Source organism: Xenopus tropicalis, chromosome 6 (genome assembly GCF_000004195.4).
Source record: "Xenopus tropicalis strain Nigerian chromosome 6, UCB_Xtro_10.0, whole genome shotgun sequence".
In the NCBI taxonomy this organism is placed as follows: Eukaryota; Metazoa; Chordata; class Amphibia; order Anura; family Pipidae; genus Xenopus; species Xenopus tropicalis.
The window spans coordinates 128,813,787-128,830,489 of NC_030682.2; the positions used below are offsets into that span (position 1 = coordinate 128,813,787).

General features: G+C 38.8%; 1 protein-coding gene across 3 annotated transcripts in view; it reads right to left on the reverse strand.

The window, feature by feature from the left end:
• The window catches only part of vps13b (vacuolar protein sorting 13 homolog B), a 508,026-nt gene that overhangs the window by 440,125 nt on the left and 51,198 nt on the right, over positions 1–16,703 (reverse strand). For all 3 annotated transcript variants that reach the window (XM_002934409.5, XM_012965216.3, XM_012965217.3), the window contains exons 8-12: positions 12,707–12,972; positions 5,730–5,825; positions 2,999–3,121; positions 2,219–2,356; positions 754–841 (exon numbers count right to left, since the gene is read on the reverse strand). In XM_002934409.5, the coding sequence (XP_002934455.3) occupies positions 754–841; positions 2,219–2,356; positions 2,999–3,121; positions 5,730–5,825; positions 12,707–12,972 (711 nt within the window). The remainder of the gene's footprint in view (positions 1–753; positions 842–2,218; positions 2,357–2,998; positions 3,122–5,729; positions 5,826–12,706; positions 12,973–16,703) is intronic.

The following is a 16,703-nucleotide window of genomic DNA, read 5'->3' on the forward strand; positions in this document are numbered from 1 at the left end:
TAGAAACTGATGAAAATTTAACCTTCTAACCACATCACCACATGTTTTATTTGGAGGAAATAAAAAGCAGCCATTTAATTAAGAAAAAAATGAAAACCCCTTGCCAACTGGTAAACATGGGGGTGGATACTTTATGCTTTGGAGTTGTGTGGAAGCCAATGGCATAGGAGATATATGAGCTAAAGCAAGAATGAACTACTCTAAATATCAGCTAAGTCTAGGTGCCAGTGTGAAGACAATGATCCTTCATACCTCAAAGTTACATGAAAAAAGCAGGTTTTGGAATGGCCCTCAGAGCCCCCTGACTGAAACATCATTGAAAATCTGTGGGTAGATCTTAAACAGTGAAGAGAGTCCGAGAAGTTTTCAGAAATAAAAGAGATCTGCAAGGGAGAATGGGCAACTACATGGGACAACTATAACTAAAATACTCTACGCTGGATACAAGAAGCATTTACATGCTGTGGTTTATGCCAAATGGGGTGTTACTAAACACTGACTTAATAGGGTGTCCACACTTTTGCACATGCCACAATTACTATACTTTGGTCCTGTGGGTTAAAAGTTTTTGAAATAAATGGTAAGTGTGCATTGACATTTGCAAATATGTATATTTTTAGAACACAAAGAAGTACCTAAATAGGCAAACCTGAGGTAAAATCGAGGACATGCTGTCAAGGACCAGGTGGCACTAAAGGAAGTCTTTGTTTCTGTTATTGAAGGGAGGACAAACATACAAAAATAAGCTTGTACCTTTGCCACTGGTGCTTTCCATTGTATACAGGTAATCCATGTAGAAAGCTCCAAACCTCTGCATTCCAGCTATCTCTGTGTATGTCTCCTAATAACAAAGGAAAGCAAACACAAAGCTAGTTCTAGAAAAGGAAAATCTTGAGATTACAACAGTACAGACAAAGTATCAGAGACATGTGCATGTTTGGGTTTGAGTGTCAACACACAGAAAAGGCTTATCTTTACAAAGGAACAGAGGTTATCCAAAGACCTCACCCTTCAGGAAAGGTAATGAAACTTCTATTGCAAACTACACAAAGGACATCCATATGTCTGCTGGACACTTTGACCACAAAAAACAGCAACAGCTAGTTAATAAGTATCTGTAATTTGCTGTCTCTGCTTTCCTTGACCCTCTTGACATGACCATAAAAAACATTTGTATATTTTTTTCATTGTGGTTTTTTTTGTGTGGGGCGGGGTGAGAGGGGTTCATTTGTTTATTTTTAGCTGCAAGTTTGAATCCATTATTGAAGAAACCCAGTATTTAAAATACCTTTAGCTGGCTGGCCAGGTACACATAAAAAAGTTATCAAATGCACTAAATGCACAAAAGGGCATATGCTGGCATTTTCACAAACTTCCCATATAAACCAAATGGAGTTATTGTAGGCATTTTTAAAAAATATCACAATTAACTATTTCAATTTATGGTTAAGTGTAGAAAATGCAGACGGAGAAAAGTCGTTTACAAGTCCTGTGTGGCATTGGCCTTCTTATCAACTTGTGTCTGGGACCATTAGACCCATGTCTTATGCAATTTGGAATCTGGCAGATATCAATGCAAAAGCAAACAAAAGTTTATAAGAAACACTTGCTCACTACATTTATCTCTCTTACAAACATGCCCCCTAAAAAACATGAAAGTGTCCTATGTTGTCCACAGTGAGCAACAAATGACATAAGCCTTAATTTGGGTAATGTTAAGGCCTTGATTGTGGTTCCTCTACCCCTAACGCCAGGATACTGTTTCAAAAAAAAAAAAAAAAGATTCTTTAGGAACAAAAGGCTCATTGGTGAACATCTTTATTTGGTCCATATCGACTGCCTGAAAGTCTGTGCAACTGAATGCAGTCACTAGATTGTGACATTTTAATACTGCATTTTAGGCTACTAAAAATGTAGTTGTATAGCTGGGTACACAGGGACAGGAAATGTCACCCTATTTGTCTAATTTTCAACACTTGTTATAACCTCCCCATGTATATGGTCTATCTGCTCAAACAGATTCTGGCTGAACATGCTGGCAAATAAATCTAGCCAATGATTTGATTAGTTTGTATACTCACTGTACGGCTCGCTGAATGTCAGTGGGTGGTTGCAAACTAATCACATCAGGGCCTTTTCTGACCAATTTGGCTACTCGTGTAAAGAAATGTGAGATCTACACAACAGCACCAGGCTAAAGATGGAAGGCAATACGAACCTTGTGGAGAGTTGAATCCAAGATAAATTCTGCTCGAATTCCATTATTTTCTGGACTTCTGTAGTCAAACAGTGAGTTGGTGAGGTAAGTATTTCCTTTGTTGCTCAGATTCTCCCCACATGTAAAAAAACAGGCTTCCTACAAAATTGAACAAAAGTTTCTTTAGATCAGTGCTGTCCAACTGTTGGCCTGTGGGCCCCCACATGTGCCACCCCCCCCCATCTGTGACAGTGAGTGAGATTAACTTGCCCCCCTGCATTGTTTACACTACAAATTCAGGTACACACCTGTAAGGCCGTGCATTGGTCACACCTATATTATTCACACCTTTAATACACTGCATTCAGCACAAGCAAAATAACTACTAAAGATGTTATAAATAACCCAAACACTGTTCTCATCTTGTGAAGTAGTTACATTTTTTGCCTACTGTTTGTAATGAGTAACAATATTGATTCAACCATTCCATTTAAGCCCATAAGAATGTGTTTCACACTTTCCTATTGGATGTTTTGCAACACATATATGAAAATCCCCCAACAAAACAGATCATTAACCGTAACAGAGAATTCCAGTTACTACTTATTCCTCTAAAACTGAGATTGAGATCATAATGAAATCTTCACTTATTTGCAACATTATCCTTTTGCACTTGTAAAAAGCCTCACTTAAACTGATTTTTATTCACTTAATGACCAATGTGCATAGCAATAAGACTCGTTTTTCTTCAATCAGAAACACCACAGACTTTCCACATTAATTTATTAAGGCAGAACTTACCTCATCAGATCTGTTGGAAATATCTTCAAAGTCTTTGATTCCCATTATTCCTTTTAGACAAACGGCTCGGCTACCCACAAACCCAACTTGGCAATCAAAGAATGGCTCTCCGTTCATAAGTACCTATGTGGCAATTTAACAGAATGTTACTTCTAAGTTATACCATTCCAATGCAGAATGGATGTAATTGACAGAAATGACCCTGACAAAGGAATGCCTGTTTTGTGAGAAAATGAACATGTAGTAGCACGGCAAAAAATAAAGTGCATCCGAGTAAATGTTTAGGAGAGGTCTGTGAACACTAACTACGTTCAACTGCAACTACTGACATGAGAAAATAACTTTCCATTCTCAATTTTCTTAGTCTATGGAAATCTCTACTACAGCTAGCTGGCAAGAGGTAAAACCTGAGCAAAGAACTGTCTAATAGACTATATTATTCTGTTTGCTTCTTACTATGCAGATTTCTCAAGTACTTGAGATGTTGTGTAAATTAGGGATGCACCGAATCCAGGATTCGGTTCGGTATTCGGCCAAGATTCGGCTTTTTTCGGCAGGATTCGGATTCAGAAACCGAACCCTAAATATTACATGACTTTTTGTCACGTAAACACGGAAGTTGAATTTTTTTCGCAGTGCGCACAAAAGCCTAATTAGCTTATGCTAATAAGGATTCGTTTGGTATTTGGCCATATCCAAAAAAGTGGATTCGGTGCATCCCTAGTTTAAATATAAAAATATTCTTTTTTTCTTTAATGAATGTATTGAAACTTTAATAGAGCTCTTACAGAGATCTCAAAGGCACAGCACTACTAAAAGTGGAAAAAATACCTCTGATAAACGTATCAGTTTCTCTAGGAACTCAGGTTTTTATTGGAAACATGATTGACTCTGTACATTTGGCTGCTTTTGACTGAACAGAAACCCCTGGTAGAAAATTATTTCTAGCCACATCCTACACCAGGAAGCTTTCTTAAATACCAAAGATAAAGCGTTTTAATATGTGCACATGGAGAAGGACCTTGGAGTCCTTGTAGATAATAAACTTGGCTGTAGCAAGCAATGCCAGGCAGCAGCTGCAAGGGCAAACAAGGTTTTGAGCTGTATTAAAAGGGGTATAGATTCACGGGAGGAGGGGGTTATTCTTCCCCTTTACAGAGCGCTGGTAAGGCCCCATCTAGAATATGCTGTTCAGTTTTGGTCTCCAGTGCTCAAACGGGACATTATTGAGTTAGAGAGGGTCCAGAGAAGGGCAACTAAGCTGGTAAAGGGTATGGAAAGTCTCAGTTATGAAGAAAGACTGGCCAAGTTGGGTCTGTTTACACTGGAGAAGAGGCGGTTAAGAGGACATGATAACTATGTATAAATATATAAGGGGATCATATAATAACCTTTCTAATGTTTTATTTACCAGTAGGTCCTTCCAACGGACACGAGGGCACCCACTTCGTTTAGAAGAAGGGAGGTTCCATTTAAATATTCGGAAAGGATTTTTTACAGTGAGAGCTGTGAAGTTCTGGAATTCCCTCCCAGAATCAGTCATGCTGGCTGATACATTATATAACTTTAAGAAGGGGCTGGATGGATTCTTAGCAAGTGAGGGAATACAGGGTTATGGGGGATAGCTCTCAGTACAAGTGAGGGAATACAGGGGTAGGGGGGATAGCTCTCAGTACAAGTGAAGGAATACAGGGGTAGGGGAGATAGCTCTCAGTACAAGTTAGGGAATACAGGGGTAGGGGAGATAGCTCTCAGTACAAGTGAAGGAATACAGGGTTATGGGAGATAGCTCTTAGTACTAGTTGATCCAGGGACTGGTCCGATTGCCATCTTGGAGTCAGGAAGGAATTTTTTCCCCTCTGCGGCAAATTAGAGAGGCTTCAGATGGGGTTTTTTGCCTTCCTCTGGATCAACTAGTAGTTAGGCAGGTTATATATAGGCATTATGGTTGAACTTGATGGACGTATGTCTTTTTTCAACCCAACTTACTATGTTACTATGTTACTATGTTACATGTACATCCACAAGTGTGCTGAGCAAAGTGCATTTTTAAGCACAAATCAGCATGTTTATGTCCCACAATGCAGCATTTTTCCAAGAATTGTGGTCACAAAGGGGTGATGATCTTGATGCAATTGCACTGCACCTTTGCGTCCAATTTGCCGACAATCTGCATGAGCGCTGTCATTAATTGGGTGCAGTTCCACCAAAAAATTTCAGTCTGCCTGCCATCATTTTTGCTGTTAGGTGTGTAAAAGCATCCTATTCTTTTGGCTCAGCTCAGAACTGTGGCAATTGATGCAGGGCACTGAGGAAACGCCTGGTTGCTCCAGGGTTCCCCTGCATCAGTAGGTGCAGCAGTAGCACTCGATTCTGAACAGAAGGCAGAAGGACTGAGCTGTACCAGCACAACTATACAGAAGTGCATTTTAACACAGGTACCTTTAATGAAAGTGGTTTTACTCTCAAATGACTGTGGGGAAATTGCGGAGACTGCAATTGCACTTGCAAATGTATGTGAGCCCTGCCGTTTCAGCATAGGGTAAAAAATATATTTATATTGCCGACATTTACAGATTGCCCATCTCTAGACTACATGATGGAACACATCCATTATACTCATGACTGCAGTTATGAAGCTAACCAGTCATACATGAAGAGAGTTATTTTTGAAGCTTATCCAATATCAATAGCCACCATATTCCAAACATAGGCATGAACTGGAATTTACCTCCACAGTAGTCCCCTCTTGCTCCCATCGTATGACCTCTCTGGATTTGACTTTCTGTGGGCTGTAATAGCTGCTCTCGGTTTGCATTTCAGTCAGCTACAAAACAATATAAGCACCTTCAGCATTAAAACGTGTCAATCTGTCAATGATCTACTGCATCAGTAAAAGAAAACGGAATTTCAGTATTGGCAGCGGCATATTATTGGGCAGGAAACAGGTGCAGTCCAACAGCTGCAAAACATAATCCACACTGTTGCCTTGGATACTGGAGTTACATTTGTCATATGTAATCAAATGTTGGAGCAGCAGTAGGTTCTATCATCACACTGGGTCAATTTTCTTTCACTTCTTCTATCAACAAAGTATTTATATATTGGTTGAAAGATAGAAGGATACCTTGGGACCACACTCGCAGAGTATCACAGCATTTACAATTTGCTACAAAGCTGCCAGTCACATATTGTGGGTGTTAGAGCAAAAGGTTAAATAATAGCTGACTTGGGATTTGTTGGTCCCATGGGTACATAAAAGTCTAAAGATATTAGGAGATTTTTTCATGACATTCACAACAGATGAAAAAAATTACTGTATTATAAACACTTATGTGGTAAAAAAATGTAAACAACACAATTAGAGACCTTATTTAAAAATCTGAACAAGGACAGGGGGACTGTAATGATTTTAATGATTGGTACAAAAGTGTAGTACACATGGGGACAGGGCCAGAACTAGGGGTAGGCAGAAGAGGCAGCTGCCTAGGGCGCAACGATTGAGAGGCGCCAGGCCTACCCCTAGTGCTACTTTGTCATTGCCTCCACCGCTTGTCATTAGCGGCGGAGGCAATGAGCGATCTAATCGCACCACCCCCCTGCACCTCCTCCTGTGCTTTGGCGTGCATGCGCCGTTCGGGGGGGCGGGGAGGTGGGCGGAGTTGGCCGACCGGGTTGCCTAGGGCGCCCGGTCGGCTTGGCCCGCCCCTGCATGGGGAAAAAAAGTGAAGCTGGGAGCTGACCTTATTAGATATGTCAATGTGCTGTTCCACTGTGATCACCTAGCACCCCTTCTGCAGATTTATGCAGTAAGGCCCAATATGAACCATTGGCATGTCAATTTATAAGCCAGAGATCCACTAATTCAGTCAAAGGGACAAACAACCCAATGGCAGTGCCACTTTTACAAATAATGTACAAATATGCCACTTCTGGTTTATCCCAATAAAAAGGCCTAAGCATTAGCTATTGTATGTGACTGCCTGCCCATTTATACCTTATAAAATCAGAAAAACCCTATCATACACCCAAATACTTGCCATAGCTGAATCCCTGTTTGCTTACTTCTACCTATTTCAACTTCAATACTTCACCTTTTTCTACTATTTCAACTATTTCTGCTTACCTATTTCAACCTAATATATTTTATTTTGCAGGATTCTCAAACAACTCAAGATTAGGCCAGATCTCCCACATGATTTCATATAATTATTTTAATACCCTCATTGTTTCTTCATACTGAAGTCAAGTCAGGTTTATTTTCATCTCAATTAAAAACAAGTACACAGTGAGATGACATGTAATGTTATGTTACATCATTTATAATGTAATGTTACATCATTTCTAACACATATTATTTATGACGAACTTTTAATAGATCTTTAAAAAAGGAAATGTATGTGTGTCAGGGACATAATTAAAAAATGTTATTGCTGCAAAAAAGCACAATAACAAAAAGTGACACCATTTTGGGATAACAATAAATAAAACCTAATGCAGCTTTATAATAATTGTGCCACTTGGATAACTACTATGCTCAGGCTGAAGCCAAACGGACGACTAAACATGGCATGACATGACATGAATAATGTCTTGCACTTTGGCCGATTTTAACTTTAATGCCCAAGTGGGCATGTGTGGCAATTTGGGAGTTGAAGTTTCAAAGACAAACTGCAATCCTATTGCATCGTAGTTATTCATACCAGACTGAAAATGTAATTTAAAATTCAACTCTTAAAGGGGCACTAGCATATTTGGAAGAGGATCTGCAGTTGCCCTAAGGTCCCTCCACATCTCTTTGTTCAGGAAGTCAGTCAGAATAAACAGATCAATGAAATCAGACCCTTGGCATTGATAGTCAAATTGCATGTGTACTTTAGTGGCAAGACCCTATCTGATCTAGCATGTAGAGTCTGCCATACAGGGTGGGGAGCTCTGCCAAATCGGATGCTTCCTTTCTGGGCTGCAGCAATAAGGCAAATATTAAGGACACTACTGGAATTAAGTCTAAAGCTAGGAGTTTTTCCTTGAAACCGTTTCACCTCTCATCCAAGTGGCTTTTTCAATTCAATTGAGTGGTAGAGAATTTCCCGGTATTTAAACCTTTAAGGGTAGTACAGTCCCAGTAATTCAATCACAATGGTTCCTTAGAACTTATTCAGTTAAGGTGGCCATACATTATAAGATTTGCTTGTTTGGCGAGATCGCCAAATGGCCACTGTTAGTGTTAGCTGTTTTCAAAACAATTAACATTTCCAGTCATGTACATTGAAAGATTAACATCTTCCTCAATGAGAATCATAGTACCACATAAATAAATAACCATTTTCTATTTTAAAAGATGGGATATTGGCAGATAATGTATAAAGAAGAAATAAAACATACACATAAAAAACATTTTCCATTTTATAAGTTGGGATATTGGGAAATAACATATAAAGAAGAAATAAAAGACACAAATAAAGAAAATAAATAACTATTTTCCATTTTACAAGACTTGGTATTGGCAGATGATATAATAAATAAGAGGAAGCAAATGAGAAGCAAACAAATGTACTTAGTATAATTTTAATTGTTCCTTCCTCTCAGCTGTCGGCAATTACAGCTTAGGAAAAACAATTAATTGATTAGAGGAATTTAAGCATTACAAAAATACATTTCAAAAGTATCAGACAAATGTTATTTTTAATATAGAATGTTTCATTCCCTTTTAACTGGAATGGTATCAACCACTTGCAATGCTAATGCAGAAACATGACCTTTTTTTTTAATACCAAAATATGAACCACAAATTAATTCCATACATTCTTTGCGTGAAACTGGAACAATGAACGCTAATGTTTTCTGTCTCAGCATAACATGTGAATCTCATACAGAACATTTCACTGCAGATGGAACTTCTCATTGCTGCTGGATATTTGTTAGTTTGTGTCAGGTCATTCAAGGAGAGAAGGTGTTAAAGAAAAAAGTGCTCTGGGCCTGAACTGCTCACTGCTCTGGTACCAGCACATTAGGGATATGAACTAACTCAAATGCTGGTTTGGGATAGAAAAAAAAAAGGTTTTTAGATATGGATGCATACTTTTTAAAGTGGTGGTGTGGAGGACTTACAGATCATAGAGTCATTAAATAAAAAACAAACATACATAGATAATAGTGGACCTTGCACATTATGATTATTATATCCTGTACGTATGTAATTTAGCTACTGACGCATGGGTCACTCGGGAGGAAATTCAAAAGAGACTTGAACATGTAAAGGTAAACAAAGGTCCAGGGCCGGATGGGATTCATCCCAGGGTATTAAATGAGCTGAGCGCTGTGATTGCCAAACCTCTTCACTTAATTTTTCAGGATTCATTGAGGTCTGGCATGGTGCCAAGAGACTGGCGGATTGCTAATGTGGTGCCGTTATTTAAAAAGGGATCCCGTTCTCAGCCTGAAAACTATAGGCCTGTTAGTCTGACATCAGTAGTAGGAAAACTTTTGGAAGGGGTAATAAGGGATAGGGTACTTGAATACATTGCAGTTCACAATACTATTAGTTTGTGCCAGCATGGTTTTATGCGTAACAGATCTTGCCAGACTAATTTAGTTGCCTTTTATGAGGAGGTGAGTAGGAACCTTGATGCTGGAATGGCAGTTGATGTCATCTACTTGGACTTTGCTAAAGCGTTTGATACAGTACCTCACAGAAGGTTAATGATCAAATTAAGGAATATTGGCCTAGAACATAATATTTGTAATTGGATAGAGAACTGGCTGAAGGATAGAGTACAAAGAGTGGTTGTAAATGGAACATTTTCTAATTGGACCAGTGTGGTTAGTGGAGTACCGCAGGGGTCAGTCCTTGGGCCTTTGCTGTTTAACTTGTTTATTAATGACCTGGAGGTGGGCATAGACAGTATTGTTTCTATTTTTGCTGATGACACTAAATTGTGCAAAACTATAAGTTCCATGCAGGATGCTGCCGCTTTGCAGAGCGATTTGACAAAATTAGATAACTGGGCAGCAAACTGGAAAATGAGGTTCAATGTTGATAAGTGCAAAGTTATGCACTTTGGTAGAAATAATATAAACGCAAACTATCTACTGAATGGTAGTGTGTTGGGGGTTTCCTTAATGGAGAAGGATCTAGGGGTTTTTGTTGATAACAAGTTGTCTAATTCCAGGCAGTGTCATTCTGTGGCTACTAAAGCAAATAAAGTGCTGTCTTGTATAAAAAAGGGCATTGACTCAAGGGATGAGAACATAATTTTGCCCCTTTATAGGTCCCTGGTAAGGCCTCACCTTGAGTATGCAGTGCAGTTTTGGGCTCCAGTCCTTAAGAAGGATATTAATGAGCTGGAGAGAGTGCAGAGACGTGCAACTAAACTGGTTAAGGGGATGGAAGATTTAAACTATGAGGTTAGACTGTCGAGGTTGGGGTTGTTTTCTCTGGAAAAGAGGCGCTTGCGAGGGGACATGATTACTCTGTACAAGTACATTAGAGGGGATTATAGGCAGTTGGGGGATGTTCTTTTTTCCCATAAAAACAATCAACGCACCAGAGGTCACCCCTTTAGATTAGAGGAACGGAGCTTCCATTTGAAGCAGCGTAGGTGGTTTTTCACGGTGAGGGCAGTGAGGTTATGGAATGCCCTTCCTAGTGATGTGGTAATGGCAGATTCTGTTAATGCCTTTAAGAGGGGCCTGGATGAGTTCTTGATCAATCAGAATATCCAAGGCTATTGTGATACTAATATCTACAGTTAGTACTAGTGGTTGTATTTATAGTTTATGTATGTGAGTATAGATTGGTAGGTGTGGGTTAGGTGTGCTGGGTTTACTTGGATGGGTTGAACTTGATGGACACAGGTCTTTTTTCAACCCTATGTAACTATGTAACTATGTAACTATATGGTGTTTCAAATTGTAGATAGCTAAAACTCTTAGGGTAACCAAGCTATTGTTTCACACTTGAGCTAATGAAGCTTATGAGTTTCATGTATACAGTGGAGGAAATAATTATTTGACCCCTCACTGATTTTGTAAGTTTGTCCAATGACAAAGAAATGAAAAGTCTCAGAACAGTATCATTTCAATGGTAGGTTTATTTTAACAGTGGCAGATAGCACATCAAAAGGAAAATCGAAAAAATAACTTTAAATAAAAGATAGCAACTGATTTGCATTTCATTGAGTGAAATAAGTTTTTGAACCCTCTAACAAAAAAAGACTTAATACTTAGTGGAAAAACCCTTGTTTGCAAGCACAGAGGTCAAACGTTTCTTGTAATTGATGACCAAGTTTGCGCACATTTTAGGAGGAATGTTGGTCCACTCCTCTTTGCAGATCATCTCTAAATCCCAAAGGTTTCGAGGCTGTCTCTGTGCAACTCTGAGCTTGAGCTCCCTCCATAGGTTTTCTATTGGATTAAGGTCCGGAGACTGACTAGGCCACTCCATGACCTTAATGTGCTTCTTCTTGAGCCACTCCTTTGTTGCCTTTGCTGTATGTTTTGGGTCATTGTCGTGCTGGAACACCCATCCACGACCCATTTTCAGTTTCCTGGCAGAGGGAAGGAGGTTGTCGTTCAGGATTTCACGATACATGGCTCCGTCCATTTTCCCGTTAATGCGAATAAGTTGTCCTGTGCCCTTAGCAGAAAAACACCCCCAAAGCAAAATGTTTCCACCCCCATGCGTGACGGTGGGGACGGTGTTTTGGGGGTCATAGGCAGCATGTTTCTTCCTCCAAACACAGCGAGTTGAGTTAATGCCAAAGAGCTCTATTTTGGTCTCATCAGACCACAGCACCTTCTCCCAGTCACTCACAGAATCATTCAGGTGTTCATTGGCAAACTTCAGACGGGTCTGCACATGTGCCTTCTTAAGCAGGGGGACCTTGCGAGCCCTGCAGGATTTTAATCCATTGCGGTGTAATGTGTTTCCAATGGTTTTCTTGGTGACTGTGGTCCCTGCTAATTTGAGGTCATTAACTAACTCCTCCCGTGTAGTTCTAGGATGCTTTTTCACCTTTCTCAGAATCATTGACACCCCACGAGGTGAGATCTTGCGTGGAGCCCCAGAGCGAGGTCGATTGATGGTCATTTTGTGCTCCTTCCATTTTCGAACAATCGCACCAACAGTTGTCACCTTCTCTCCCAGCATCTTGCTAATGGTTTTGTAGCCCATTCCAGCCTTGTGCAGGTCTACAATTTTGTCTCTGACATCCTTGGACAGCTCTTTGGTCTTTCCCATGTTGGAGAGTTTGGAGTCTGCTTGATTGATTGATTCTGTGGACAGGTGTCTTTTATACAGGTGACTAGTTAAGACAGGTGTCCTTAATGAGGTTGACTAATTGAGTAGAAGTGTCTAACCACTCTGTGGGAGCCAGAACTCTTAATGGTTGGTAGGGGTTCAAAAACTTATTTCACTCAATGAAATGCAAATCAGTTGCTATCTTTTATTTAAAGTTATTTTTTCGATTTTCCTTTTGATGTGCTATCTGCCACTGTTAAAATAAACCTACCATTGAAATGATACTGTTCTGAGACTTTTCATTTCTTTGTCATTGGACAAACTTACAAAATCAGTGAGGGGTCAAATAATTATTTCCTTCACTGTACATTTATTGCAAAGAGAATCTCTGGTATTTGCTGACCTATGTAAAGAAAAAGAAAAAAGGAAAAAAACAACACATTATAGGTAAAGATGAAAACATTTACCTTGAGAGTAATAGTGGCCTTGGTGCAATAGAACCCCATAGAGATGACTGGGTCTTTAGATAGGTGGGATTTTGGACCTTGAAGCATAGTGTTATCTTCCAACCCAGCATTTCCAAATTCTCCTTCTTCTTCATTTCCATAGCTGACAATAGCCGGCACAAAAGACCATGCCCATGATACCCAACCTTGCTGTTCATCATCGTCTTGCATAGGATAGAGTTCTTGGGATGGGTATTGAATTCCTACACCTAGCTCCTCTTCACCTCCTAAAAACAAACATCAGAAATTAATATAAAAAAAGAGCACTTTCAAAAGAGTTATTAAAGACAAAGTTAACTTTTTCCAGAGTAGAATGCCCTTTATTGATGCAAGTAAATTAATTCAGCGACTATTCCTGCTGTACTTCCAAGAGGTTGAGGACAATAAATCAGTTTAATTCTACCTAAAATAAAATCTTGCTTTACTTTACAGGTAAAAAGTAACTGATCTCTATTTAATTATCTTGACATCTGTAGGTTTAGAAATGTTCAGAATTCAAAAGGCCTGATCTGAATTCCATGTAATTAAATATGATGTTAAAATAATGTTACGATTCCTCTTTCTAGTTTAACAGTGATGAAAAGTTCATGGTGATCATCATAGTAAGCATGTTCACAAGTATGGGAATGAATGTTCTTGCACACTGTGGATCTGTTCACAGGTCGCTAGAACACATTTGTACTTGTTTCACTGGAAAGCTGCATGCTGAAAACACTGATATATAACACTGAAGGCCAAACCGGACAGAAACAGAAGTTGCCCACTGGGACATAGCTTTGTTCACTGTTATAACAGGAAACATTTGAAAATCACAAGGAAAAAAAAAACATTTGTCACAATGAAAAAAGAAAATGAATAGACATGTATCGCATTTAGAGGCCGAGGAACTCTGCAAGGCCTCAAACTGGGATTCATTTAATTCTAAAACGGCATGACCTGACCAAAGGGCATCAAGTTCAACTCCAACGTGTTTGACTTGGAACAGCACTCAAAGTCCTCAAAGAGACGACCCAACTAAAACTCTGTCTAGATGAAGTATTGCTGACTTGTAGCTCTCCAGCTGTTAATGATATACAATTCCCAGCATCCCTAGACAGCCACAGGATAGTCTAAGAACAGCTGAACAGACCCAGATAGACTAGTCTGACCTAGAGTATTTGATGTACAAAAAGAATGTAAACCATTAGCAATGAAATGTGTAATGTATGTCACTAAGTATGGTGCAGGTCTCTCATCAGGGAAGATAGTGTTGGATTCCCATATTTACCACCTTGCAAGCTTAAGTAAGACTCATGTAAATAAAGTTTAAGCACTGCAGGAGAGGCCCTTGATAGGGGTATTTTAGAAAACTTGTGTAATAAAGATATGGGTGCTAGTAACCATAATCTATATTACAAGCTGTGATATATTAATTCAGTAACTGGAGTATATAAGAATTCTATACAATGCAATTTTTTTCCTGTCATTAGCATTATTACCCCAAATGTCAGCTAAAGCTAATTTTTCTGAATAGACAACAGTGTAGTAGAATAGTAGTCGGACTGGGACCCCAGGGGCCCACCAGAAAACCTTAGACTATGGGCCCACTCTCCAAACTATTTTCCCTTCTTTCCTCACTCAACCAATTTATTCTCCAAGTCTCTTTTATTTACATGTTAACATCTATCCTTTCATCTATTTCTCCTCTTTGTTCCTATTCAGAAATAGGGAATGACCATGAAGCAGGCAAAATGGTTAGGAGCAGGAGGGCCCACAAGGAGTTTTCCTGGTATCCTGGTTGGCCAGTCTGACACTGATTCTATAAGAGCTGCGTTTATTTTCCCAGTACAAGTTTTTCAGCCTCATTAAAAATGAATAAAACATTGTGATTCTCGCTAGTGTGCAACTTTTTTTTTGACTATTCGATTTGAGGTTTTTTTTTCTTAAATAAACTAGTGGCCAAGGACAAAGAGTCAAGTGTGTTTTGTTATTATTTTTTGTTTTTATGTGGCACCCTTTCCTCTCTACTGTTACAATTACAAAAAGGATAAAATGAAAGACCATAGTTTTACAGGAAGAATTTCCAAGAAAAAAAAAAGAGTACAACATACCCTATGTCCCCATTACAACATTTGAAAAAATACAAAGTTGATACCTGACATAATAGACATGCTTTTAAGAACAGCATACCAGAAGCGAAGGGCATGTAGCCTTACGCAAGCCATACATGCATACTGCATACTGATTTGCCTATCCATCCAGCTGCTGCAAGTGGATAGGCCACTATGTTGACCCTGCTGTTTACAAACTACAATTCACAGTATATTCCTGGCAGATGGCTAAAACAAAATATGTGCAAATATATGGGCTAGAATTAAATCTACATAAACACATATTATGAACCCAGTTATTGCCATAAGGAAGGAAGGTTTGGAGAAACACAGCTGTTAGCTATGAGCTCATGGGTGTGAACAAAAATAAAACTTCGGTTACACGTATCTTTCTTCTATTTTTTTTTTTTTTTTTTTTTAAACAAATCCTCTGCTGCTGGAGGTTTTAACAAAAAAGGCCTCTAAAATCTACAAAACTATTTGAATCTATAATAATGCTCCATTTAGTGCTCATCCTGTAGCCTAGCTTTGTCACCAGCGTGGCCCCTGCAGAAGATCAAAGCCACATAATAACCTACAAATACACTTCTCATAATTATAAAGAATTACTAATCATAATACATATTACGATAAAGTCCTCTGAAAATTACTTAATATTCACTTAATATTGCTAAATATTTTAACACAATATAATTTAGCTTTATAAAATGGCCTTGCTACATTTAATGGATTACTATTTTACCTCTATATTATTGCCCAAGGGTATATTTATTCTTATAAACACACATGTACATCCACTTTTATAATAATAGAATATCATCAGTACCAGTACTTTACTTGCACATGCTTCAATGTTGGCCCATACACTGGCTGTTCTTCCATGGTATCCAATCAATTGACCAGCAGATCGAATGGACAAATACTGAACAAGTAGCCAAAGATGTACACAGTGTGCAGACTTCACATTGTTCTATTCACTCAGACCAGCAGCCCAAATGACTGGACCTTCAGGAAGTCACTATGTCTTCTTGATATGGTCCATCAACAGATTCAATTTTTAAATTGCTCAGATCATCTGAGACCCAGTATGTCTTCATTTATGTCCAGATATTCTGGAAGTATGGTCATAATTGGCATAAGTGTACAACCAAATATGGGAATGTTTAGCTAGCTTAATTTTTTGTTATTTTCTGTTTGTCTCAGACAGAAAATAACAAAAACTTTCAATTAATTTATTTACTTTGTCTCAGCTAATCCTCCATATCTCTGCCACTCTCACTGCTACATTAGCCACAACTGTATTAAAGTTAGCCATTTCGGTGAACAATAACTGATTCATCTTTTGGTTTTGGTCATAACAGTTTATCTCAAACCCAGAATTGCAGCAATGAATCAAAATCCCACCCAATACCCCAGACCCTAACCATTTCAAAGGAACTTCCACACCTTTACTGACCATCTGGGCCCTCTTCATTGAATGGGCCCCTGAAAGGACTCCTCACCTGTCCCCACTGATTACAACCCTGCTAGAAGGGACATAATAGAACAACAAAATGAGTTCCTTTATGCAAACATGAAAATAACCTTTACAGCAGTAAAGTAAAACATTCTCCAAATCTATACAAATTAAAACAACATTACACATTGGTTTCAGGTAAATGAACACTTTTTATTCAGGCAGTAGTATCGCTTTAATATTAATAATGCTTTAATAAATAAACCAACTACTCTTTTACTGCCACTTCAAAAAGGGCACAAGCCAGAAGATATTTCCCCAACTCAACAGTAGTGACGTCAGAAAAATAACTCTTTCCACCAACCCCCTTTACATCAAAGTCGTCTAATTTCTATGACCTCAGAGCCCTTCT